At 42.2% G+C, this 12,301-nt stretch overlaps 1 protein-coding gene across 5 annotated transcripts in view; it reads left to right on the top strand.

Annotated features, from left to right (window-relative positions):
• LOC139753747 ((E3-independent) E2 ubiquitin-conjugating enzyme UBE2O) overlaps positions 1 to 12,301 on the top strand; it is a 455,778-nt gene that overhangs the window by 296,095 nt on the left and 147,382 nt on the right. For all 5 annotated transcript variants that reach the window (XM_071670555.1, XM_071670557.1, XM_071670558.1 and 2 more), the window contains one exon: positions 1,498 to 1,620. In XM_071670555.1, coding sequence (XP_071526656.1) covers positions 1,498 to 1,620 — 123 coding nt within the window. The remainder of the gene's footprint in view (positions 1 to 1,497; positions 1,621 to 12,301) is intronic.

The following is a 12,301-nucleotide window of genomic DNA, read 5'->3' as shown; positions in this document are numbered from 1 at the left end:
AAGAGGGGCAAGTATGAAGTCTGTTGTGGATGAGAGAGCTTGGGAAGTGAGTCAGTTGTTGTTCGCTGATGATACAGCGCTGGTGGCTGATTCATGTGAGAAACTGCAGAAGCTGGTGACTGAGTTTGGTAAAGTGTGTGAAAGAAGAAAGTTAAGAGTAAATGTGAATAAGAGCAAGGTTATTAGGTAGAGTAGGGTTGAGGGTCAAGTCAATTGGGAGGTAAGTTTGAATGGAGAAAAACTGGAGAAAATAAAGTGTTTTAGATATCTGGGAGTGGATCTGGCAGCGGATGGAACCATGGAAGCGGAAGTGGATCATAGGGTGGGGGAGGGGGCGAAAATCCTGGGAGCCTTGAAGAATGTGTGGAAGTCGAGAACATTATCTCGGAAAGCAAAAATGGGTATGTTTGAAGGAATAGTGGTTCCAACAATGTTGTATGGTTGTGAGGCATGGGCTATGGATAGAGTTGTGCACAGGAGGATGGATGTGCTGGAAATGAGATGTTTTAGGACAATGTGTGGTGTGAGGTGGTTTGATCGAGTAAGTAACGTAAGGGTAAGAGAGATGTGTGGAAATAAAAAGAGCGTGGTTGAGAGAGCAGAAGAGGGTGTTTTGAAATGGTTTGGGCACATGGAGAGAATGAGTGAGGAAAGATTGACCAAGAGGATATATGTGTCGGAGGTGGAGGGAACGAGGAGAAGTGGGAGACCAAATTGGAGGTGGAAAGATGGAGTGAAAAAGATTTTGTGTGATTGGGGCCTGAACATGCAGGAGGGTGAAAGGAGGGCAAGGAATAGAGTAAATTGGATCGATGTGGTATACCGGGGTTGACGTACTGTCAGTGGATTGAATCAGGGCATGTGAAGCGTCTGGGGTAAATCATGGAAAGCTGTGTAGGTATGTATATTTGCGTGTGTGGACGTATGTATATACATGTGTATGGGGGTGGGTTGGGCCATTTCTTTCATATGTTTCCTTGCGCTACCTCGCAAACGCGGGAGACAGCGACAAAGCAAAAAAAAAAAAAAAATATATTAGAAAACTGACCCCAGTTTCTCTTCACTCATGATTGATTTTTTTCTTAATAAATTTAAGTTTGAATGTGAATGCCTTAATTTTTAATGGCTGCAGTGGTGTCACCACACTCGACTGTTTGAGGTCACATTGCAAGTGAAAAGTCACCTTTGGTGAGGATGTATCATTGGGATTACAGTGTCACCAAAGAACTTTTCACTTGAAATGAGTCTACATTTTCTTGCTGCTAGAAGTAGCATAACCTTGGGCTGCTGGAGACTTTAGAAAGGTTGTGGGTAGCACCATGACTTCCATAGAAATTGGTCTTAGGGCTCTCATAGGATGATGAAATAATGGCTTCATTGATTGCAATTTATAATGCTATTTGAATGAAGATTATAAGGAATATAGATTAATTTTTTTTTTCCATCCTGTTTTACTGTCTTTTGTGAAGTGTAATTAAGTAATTTCCTCAAATTCAGGACACAGAAGGTGCTCTTGGGGAAAATAAGGAGAATTTGCAGAGTGAGAATAAAGAAAACATTCCCATTTTCATAGCTGAAGATCTTGTCAATGAGAACACAGCAACTGGATCACTGGTACAGGTAAAGTTATTTTAGAATGTTGACTGAAGTTCTAATATTGTTTCATTTCCATGGTGCAATGATCTATCCAGTTTAAAGCAAGCCACATGAATTAGACATTGTAGCTCTTCAGGTTTTTAAGAACTGTGTGTCAGAACTTGCGCATGTGCTTCCTCGTTTATTTTGCTTATGCCAAAAAATAATTTTTTCCATTTTTAGAATCATGCATTGATATGGCCCATCCCAAAAAAGTTTGAATGATTTTAATCCTTCCTATTATCATCCTCTTGATATAATTCAAATGGCCAAAGTTTTGAACCTTACTTCAACTTCTATTTCTTTGAATTTTAATTTTCTCTCTGATCATCAGTATGGTTTTGCAAAACAAGATCCTATCCTTTCATATCCTATTGGTGCACCAGCTGGTAAGTTTTTGACTGGGTGTGCTTAAGGGCTAGAATTTCAAACTTTGGTTTTCTGTCCCTTTCTGTTTTCACTTGCTTTCTGTTTGTAAGGTCTGTTTCTGTTTTTGTTTGTAGATCAGCCTTTCCCTTTTTTTCATTATGTGGTTATACTTTTAGATGCTCATTGGGTTTTGTCTCTTGGTGAGAAATGTAAGTTTTGAACAATGAAATATTATTTTTCTACCGTAGTCTGAGCCTTATGAACATCCTTCAATTTTCCCTTCCTCTCTTTCCCCTCTATCCTTATCAAAATAATTGGCTTAGGTGAAGTGCAGGCTTTAGTAGGTTTCAAAAGAAGGAAGAAGGGTAATGACTTGGTGCCACATTACCTCTGTACTTTGATTTTATAGGTGTGCTGTTTGCTGTGTGGATATTGAATCCTGTGAACAAACACATGCTGGACTCATAGGGCAATGTCACTTGTAGAAAAATGGTTTTTCATCCCTCAAAACCTACATTTTTCACCATGCTGTTGATTGATTTATCATGTGGGACTAGTCTTCATACACACTTCCATTGTCACACACAAAGGGTATAAAATTTGACTGAAAATTATTGTATGATCACATGAGAATTCTCTTTAGCATAATTTGCAAGGTATGTGATGTGATTTTAACTGACTGTAAATTAGAATACTTCATGTGGATATAGGAGGGGAAGAGAGTGTGATACTGAATACTTACTAGATGAAGAAGGTGGATATAGTAAGGAAAGAATATGTGTTCTCCAGCCTTTATTCTTAAGATGAAATTAAGAAAATTGTAAAGAAAAAAAAGGCATAATCATTATTCAGAGAAACAGAAAATACAGGACAAAATCAAAAGGAAAGATCTGTAAGCAGTGCTCATTGTGATGTGAGTTTTAAGTGGACATTACTTGTGTGAGAGTAATGACTATATGATTGGTTTGAAACAGGTGAGGAGTTGTGTTAAGGTTCTGTATCATGATATTGGTTACCTTTATATTTCTTTCTTTCCCTATTGTGTACCAGTCAGCTGCTTAGAGGTAGTATCAGGAACAGATGAAGACAGGCCTCATTCGCTCACTTTCAGTCTCTATATCTGTAATGTATATTACAATGAAACTGTAGCTCCCTATCCACAACCAGGCTCCTCAGGCCTTTCCATGGTTCCCATGGCTGTTTCAGTATGCTCTTATTCAGTCCATTAACAGCATGTTACCCCCTGTATACCACACCACTCCAGTTCCTCACTCTCCTGTGCATCCCTTTCTCCCATCACCATTTTTAGGCCGTGGTTGGTGAAAATCTGTTTCACTTAATTATTCTAATTCTAATTTGGTTTCCCGCTTCTCCTGCTGACATATATATCCTCCATGCCAACCTCTTCTGTCATTCTCTCTTTCAGCACACCCTGCACACACTCTTCAGCTATGTCAACCAGACTCTTCTCATTATCGCACATCCCTCTTACCATGTTATTACACACACAATCTAACCACCTCACACCTTTTTTTTTTTTTTTTGCTGTCTCCCGCGTTTGCGAGGTAGCGCAAGGAAACAGACGAAAGAAATGGCCCAACCCACCCCCATACACATGTATATACATACGTCCACACACGCAAATATACATACCTACACAGCTTTCCATGGTTCACCCCAGACGCTTCACATGCCCTGATTCAATCCACTGACAGCACGTCAACCCCGGTATACCACATCGATCCAATTCACTCTATTCCTTGCCCTCCTTTCACCCTCCTGCATGTTCAGGCCCCGATCACACAAAATCTTTTTCACTCCATCTTTCCACCTCCAATTTGGTCTCTCACTTCTCGTTCCCTCCACCTCCGACACATATATCCTCTTGGTCAATCTTTCCTCACTCATTCTCTCCATGTGCCCAGACCATTTCAAAACACCCTCTTCTGCTCTCTCAACCACGCTCTTTTTATTTCCACACATCTCTCTTACCCTTACGTTACTTACTCGATCAAACCACCTCACACCACACATTGTCATCAAACATCTCATTTCCAGCACATCCATCCTCCTGCGCACAACTCTATCCATAGCCCACGCCTCGCAACCATACAACATTGTTGGAACCAATATTCCTTCAAACATACCCATTTTTGCTTTCCGAGATAATGTTCTCAACTTCCACACATTCTTCAAGGCTCCCAGGATTTTCGCCCCCTCCCCCACCCTATGATCTACTTCCGCTTCCATGGTTCCATCCGCTGCCAGATCCACTCCCAGATATCTAAAACACTTTACTTCCTCCAGTTTTTCTCCATTCAAACTTACCTCCCAATTGACTTGACCCTCAACCCTACTGTACCTAATTACCTTGCTCTTATTCACATTTACTCTTAACTTCCTTCTTTCACACACTTTACCAGTCACCAGCTTCTGCAGTTTCTCACATGAATCAGCCACCAGCACTGTATCATCAGCGAACAACAACTGACTCACTTCCCAAGCTCTCTCATCCCCAACAGACTTCATACATGCCCTTCTTTCCAAAACTCTTGCATTCACCTCCCTATCCATAAACAAATTAAACAACCACGGAGACATCACACACCCCTTGCCGCAAACCTACATTCACTGAGAACCAATCACTTTCCTCTCTTCCTAGACGTACACATGCCTTACATCCTCGATAAAAACTTTTCACTGCTTCTAACAACTTGCCTCCCACACCATATATTCTTAATTCCTTCCACAGAGCATCTCTATCAACTCTATCATATGCCTTCTCCAGATCCATAAATGCTACATACAAATCCATTTCCTTTTCTAAGTATTTCTCACATACATTCTTCAAAGCAAACACCTGATCCACACATCCTCTACCACTTCTGAAACCACACTGCTCTTCCCCAATCTGATGCTCTGTACATGCCTTCACCCTCTCAATCAATACCCTCCCATATAATTTACCAGGAATACTCAACAAACTTATACCTATGTAATTGGAGCACTCACTCTTATCCCCTTTGCCTTTGTACAATGGCACTATGCACGCATTCCGCCAATCCTCAGGCACCTCACCATGAGTCATACATACATTAGATAACCTTACCAACCAGTCAGTGATACAGTCACCCCCTTTTTTAATAAATTCCACTGCAATACCATCCAAACCTGCTGCCTTGCCGGCTTTCATCCTCCGCAAAGCTTTTACTACCTCTTCTCTGTTTACCAAATCATTTTCCCTAACCCTCTCACTTTGCACACCACCTCGACCAAAACACCCTATATCTGCCACTCTATAATCAAACACATTCAACAGACCTTCAAAATTCTCACTCCATCTCCTTCTCACATCACCACTACTTGTTATCACCTCCCCATTTGCGCCCTTTACTGAAGTTCCCATTTGCTCCCTTGTCTTACGCACTTTATTTACCTCCTTCCAAAACATCTTTTTATTCTCCCTAAAATTTAATGATACTCTCTCACCCCAACTCTCATTTGCCCTCTTTTTCACCTCTTGCACCTTTTTCTTGACCTCCTGTCTCTTTCTTTTATGCATCTCCCACTCAATTGCATTTTTCCCTTGCAAATATATATATATATATATATATATATATTTCATTTTTTTTTTTTTTTTTTTTTTCATACTTTGTCGCTGTGTCCCTCGTTTGCGAGGTAGCGCAAGGAAACAGACGAAAGAAATGGCCCAACCCTCCCCATACACATGTACATACACACGTCCACACACGCAAATATACATACCTACACAGCTTTCCATGGTTTACCCCAGACGCTTCACATGCCCTGCTTCAATCCACTGACAGCACGTCAACCCCGGTATACCACATCGCTCCAATTCACTCTATTCCTTGCCCTCCTTTCACCCTCCTGCATGTTCAGGCCCCGATCCCACAAAATCTTTTTCACTCCATCTTTCCACCTCCAATTTGGTCTCCCACTTCTCCTTGTTCCCTCCACCTCCGACACATATATCCTCTTGGTCAATCTTTCCTCACTTATTCTCTCCATGTGCCCAAACCATTTCAAAACACCCTCTTCTGCTCTCTCAACCACGCTCTTTTTATTTCCACACATCTCTCTTACCCTTACGTTACTTACTCGATCAAACCACCTCACACCACACATTGTCCTCAAACATCTCATTTCCAGCACATCCATCCTCCTGCGCACAACTCTATCCATAGCCCACGCCTCGCAACCATACAACATTGTTGGAACCACTATTCCTTCAAACATACCCATTTTTGCTTTCCGAGATAATGTTCTCGACTTCCACACATTCTTCAAGGCTCCCAGGATTTTCGCCCCCTCCCCCACCCTATGATCCACTTCCGCTTCCATGGTTCCATCCGCTGTCAGATCCACTCCCAGATATCTAAAACACTTTACTTCCTCCAGTTTTTCTCCATTCAAACTTACCTCCCAATTGACTTGACCCTCAACCCTACTCTACCTAATAACCTTGCTCTTATTCACATTCACTCCTAACTTTCTTCTTTCACACACTTTACCAAACTCAGTCACCAGCTTCTGCAGTTTCTCACATGAATCAGCCACCAGCGCTGTATCATCAACAACTGACTCACTTCCCAAGCTCTCTCATCCCCAACAGACTTCATACTTGCCCCTCTTTCCAAAACTCTTGCATTCACCTCCCTAACAACCCCATCCATAAACAAATTAAACAACCATGGAGACATCACACACCCTTGCCACAAACCTACATTCACTGAGAACCAATCACTTTCCTCTCTTCCTACACGTACACATGCCTTACATCCTCGATAAAAACTATATACACAGACATTTACATACATACACATGTACATAATTCATACTGTCTGCCTTTATTCATTCCCATTGACACCCTTCCACACATGAAATAACTACCCCCTCCCCCCTCATGTGCACGAGATAGCGTTAGGAAAAGAAACAAAGGCCACATTCGTTCACACTCAGCCTTTAGCTGTCATGTAATAATGCACCAAAACCACAGGTCCCTTTCCACATCCAGGCCCCACAGAACTTTCCATGGTTTACCCCAGACGCTTCACATGCTCTGGTTCAATCCATTGACAGCACGTCGACCCCGGTATACCGCATCGTTCCAATTGGCTCTATTCCTTGCACGCCTTTCACCCTCCTGCATGTTCAGGCCCCGATCACTCAAAATCTTTTTCACTCCATCTTTCCACCTCCAATTTGGTCTCCCACTTCTCCTCGTTCCCTCCACCTCTTACATATATATCCTCTTGGTCAGTCTTTCCTCACTCATTCTCTCCATGTGCCCAAACCATTTTAAACCACCCTCTTCTGACCTCTCAACCACACTCTTTTTATTACCACACATCTCTCTTACCCTTTCATTACTTACTCGATCAAACCACCTCACACCACATATTGTTCTCAAACATCTCATTTCCAACACATCCACCCTCCTTCACACAACTCTATCTATAGCCCATGCCTCACAACCACATAACATTGTTGGAACCACTGTTCCTTCAAACATACCTATTTTTGCTTTCCAAGATAATGTTCTCGACTTCCACACATTCTTCAATGCTCCCAGAACTTTTGCCCCCTCCCCCACCCAATGATTCACTTCCGCTTCCATGGTTCCATCTGCTGCCAAATTCACTCCCAGATATATAAAACACTTCACTTCCTCCGGTTTTTCTCCATTCAAACTTACCTCCCAATTGACTTGTCCCTCAACCCTACTGTACCTAATAACCTTGCTCTTATTCACATTTACTCTCAGCTTTCTGCAATTTCTTACACGAATTAGCCACCAAAGCTGTATCATCAGCAAACAACAACTGACTCACTTCCCAAGCTCTCTCATCCACAAGACTGCATACTTGCCCCTCTTTCCAAAACTCTTGCATTCACCTCCCTAACAACCCTATCCATAAACAAATTAAACAACCATGGAGACATCACACACGCCTGCCGCAAACCTACATTCACTGAGAACAAATCACTTTTCTCTCTTCCTACACGTACCCATGCCTTACATCCTCGATAAAAGCTTTTCACCGCTTCTAACAACTTGCCTCCCACACCATATATTCTCAATACCTTCCACAGAGCATCTCTATCAACTCTATCATATGCCTTCTCCAGATCCATAAATGCTACATACAAATCCATTAGCTTTTCTAAGTATTTCTCACATACATTCTTCAAAGCAAACACCTGATCCACACATCCTCTACCACTTCTGAAACCACACTGTTCTTCCCCAGTCTAATGCTCTGTACATGCCTTCACCCTCTCAATCAATACCCTCCCATATAATTTCCCAGGACTACTCAACAAACTCATACCTCTGTAATTTGAGCACTCACTTTTATACCCTTTGCCTTTGTACAATGGCACTATGCAAGCATTCTGCCAGTCCACAGGCACCTCACCATGAGTCATACATACATTAAATAACCTTACCAACCAGTCAACAATAACAATACAGTCACCCCCTTTTTTAATAAATTCCACTGCAGTGCCATCCAAACCCACTGCCTTGCCGGCTTTCATCTTTCGCAAAGCTTTTACTACCTCTTCTCTGTTTACCAAATCATTTTCCCTAACCCTATCACTTTGCACACCACCTCGACCAAAACACCCTATATCTGCCACTCTATCATCAAACACATTCAACAAACCTTCAAAATACTCACTCCATCTCCTCATATGACCACTACTTGTTATCACCTCCCCATAAGCCCCTTTCACTGAAGTTCCCATTTGTTCCCTTGTCTTACGCACTTTATTTACGTCCTTCCAAGACGTCTTTTTATTCTCCCTAAAATTTAATGATACTCTCACCCGGACTCTCATTTGCCCTCTTTTTCACCTCTTGCACCTTTCTCCTGACCTCCTGCCTCTTTCTTTTATACATCTCCCACTCATTTGCATTTTTTCCCTGCAAAAATCGTCCAAATGCCTCTCTCTTCCCTTTCACTAATAATCTTACTTCTTCATCCCACCACTCACTACCCTTTCTAATCTGCCCACCTGCCACGCTTCTCATGCCACAAGCATCTTTTGCGCAAGCCATCACTGTTTCCCTAATTACATCCCATTCCTCCCCCACTCCCCTTACTTCCTTTGTTCTCACCTTTTTCCATTCTGTACTCAGTCTCTCCTGGTACTTCCTCACACAAGTCTCCTTCCCAAGCTCACTTACTCTCACCACTTTTTTCACCCCAACATTCTCTCTTCTTTTCTGAAAACCTCTACAAATCTTCACCTTCGCCTCCACAAGATAATGATCAGACATCCCTCCAGTTGCACCTCTCAGCACATTAACATCCAAAAGTCTCTCTTTCGCGTGCCTATCAATGAAAACGTAATCCAATAACGCTCTCTGGCCATCTCTCCTACTTACATACGTATACTTATGTATATCTCTCTTTTAAACCAGGTATTCCCAATCATCAGTCCTTTTTCATCACATGAATCTACAAGCTCTTCACCATTTCTGTTTACAACTCTGAACACCCCATCCCCATGTACACCAATTATTCCCTCAACTGCCACATTACTCACCTTTACATTCAAATCATCCATCACTATAACCCGGTCTCGTGCATCAAAATTACTAACACATTCACTCTGCTGCTCCCAAAACACTTGCCTCATGATCTTTCTTCTCATGCCCAGGTGCATATGCACCAATAATCACCCATCTCTCTCCATCCACTTTCAGTTTCACCCACATCAATCTGGAGTTTACTTTCTTACACTCTTTCACATACTCCCACCACTCCTTTTTTCAGGAGTAGTACTAATCCCTCCCTTGCTCTTGTCCTCTCACTAATCCTTGACTTTACTCCCAAGACATTCCCAAACCACTCTTCCCCTTTACCCTTGAATTTCGTTTCACTCAGAGCCAAAACATCCAGGTTCCTTTCTTCAAACATACTACCTATCTCTCCTTTTTTCTTATCTTGGTTACATCCACACACATTTAGCCACCCCAATCTGAGCCTTCGAGGTGGATGAGCACTCCCTGCGTGACTCCTTCTTCTGTTTCCCCTTTTAGAAAGTTGAAATACAAGGAGGAGACGGTTTCCAACCCCCCCACTCCCGTCCCCTTTAGTCGCCTTCTATGGCATGTGAGGAATGCGTGGGAAGTATTCTTTCTCCCCTATCCCCAGGGAGACAGCGGAAAAAAAAACAAAATATATATATATATATATATATATATATATATATATATATATATATATATATATATATATATATTCACTCTTCTTTTCTGAAAACCCATACAGATCTTCACCTTAGCCTCCACAAGATAATGATCAGACATCCCTCCAGTTGCACCTCTCAGCACATTAACATCCAAAAGTCTCTCTTTCGCACGCCTGTCAATTAGCACGTAATCCAATAACGCTCTCTGGCCATCTCTCCTACTTACATAAGTATACTTATGTATATCTCTCTTTTTAAACCAGGTATTCCCAATCATCAGTCCTTTTTCAGCACATAAATCTACAAGCTCTTCACCATTTCCATTTACAACACTGAGCACCCCATGTATACCAGTTATTCCCTCAACTGCCACATTACTCACCTTTGCATTCAAATCACCCATCACTATAACCCGGTCTCGTGCATCAAAACCACTAACACACTCATTCAGCTGCTCCCAAAACACTTGCCTCTCTTGATCTTTCTTCTCATGCCCAGGTGCATATGCACCAATAATCACCCACCTCTCTCCATCAACTTTCAGTTTTACCCATATTAATCGAGAATTTACTTTCTTACACTCTATCACATACTCCCACAACTCCTGTTTCAGGAGTATTGCTACTCCTTCCCTTGCTCTTGTCCTCTCACTAACCCCTGACTTTACTCCCCAGACATTCCCAAACCACTCTTCCCCTTTACCCTTGAGCTTCGTTTCACTCAGAGCCAAAACATCCAGGTTCCTTTCCTCAAACATACTACCTATCTCTCCTTTTTTCACATCTTGGTTACATCCACACACATTTAGGCACCCCACTCTGAGCCTTCGAGGAGGATGAGCACTCCCTGCGTGACTCCTTCTTCTGTTTCCCATTTTAGAAAGTTAATACAAGGAGGGGAGGATTTCTGGCCTCCCGCTCCCGTCCCCTCTAGTCGCTTTCTACGACACACGAGGAATACGTGGGAAGTATTCTTTCACCCCTATCCCCAGGGATAATATACATATATATATATACATATACACATACACACACATACACATACATACGCACATATACACACACACACACATACATATATATACATATGAAAAATGTAAGAAACAATTTAGAAAACTGAAACTTCTAGCTTGAAATGAATGGAAAAAAAATGAATGTCACATAATGGTTCAACCTCTGGCTATGGAAAAAAGGAAATGTATAATTTATTTACACAAAAAGGAAACAGACGAAAGAAATGGCCCAACCCACCCCCATACACATGTATATACATACGTCCACACACGCAAATATACATACCTACACAGCTTTCCATGGTTTACCCCAGACGCTTCACATGCCTTGATTCAATCCGCTGACAGCACGTCAACCCCGGTATACCACATCGCTCCAATTCACTCTATTCCTTGCCCTCCTTTCACCCTCCTGCATGTTCAGGCCCCGATCACACAAAATCTTTTTCACTCCATCTTTCCACCTCCAATTTGGTCTCCCTCTTCTCCTCGTTCCCTCCACCTCCGACACATATATCCTCTTGGTCAATCTTTCCTCACTCATTCTCTCCATGTGCCCAAACCATTTCAAAACACCCTCTTCTGCTCTCTCAACCACGCTTTTTTTATTTCCACACATCTCTCTTACCCTTACGTTACTCACTCGATCAAACCACCTCACACCACACATTGTCCTCAAACATCTCATTTGCAGCACATCCATCCTCCTGCGCACAACTCTATCCATAGCCCACGCCTTGCAACCATACAACATTGTTGGAACCACTATTCCTTCAAACATACCCATTTTTGCTTTCCGAGATAATGTTCTCGACTTCCACACATTCTTCAAGGCTCCCAGAATTTTCGCCCCCTCCCCCACCCTATGATCCACTTCCGCTTCCATGATTCCATCCGCTGCCAGATCCACTCCCAGATATCTAAAACACTTCACTTCCTCCAGTTTTTCTCCATTCAAACTCACCTCCCAATTGACTTGACCCTCAACCCTACTGTACCTAATAACCTTGCTCTTATTCACATTTACTCTTAACTTTCTTCTTTCACACACTTTACCAA

The sequence above is a fragment of the Panulirus ornatus genome, chromosome 15 (assembly GCF_036320965.1).
Source record: "Panulirus ornatus isolate Po-2019 chromosome 15, ASM3632096v1, whole genome shotgun sequence".
Lineage (NCBI taxonomy): Eukaryota > Metazoa > Arthropoda > Malacostraca > Decapoda > Palinuridae > Panulirus > Panulirus ornatus.
This window is presented reverse-complemented; position numbering and strand designations above follow the sequence as displayed.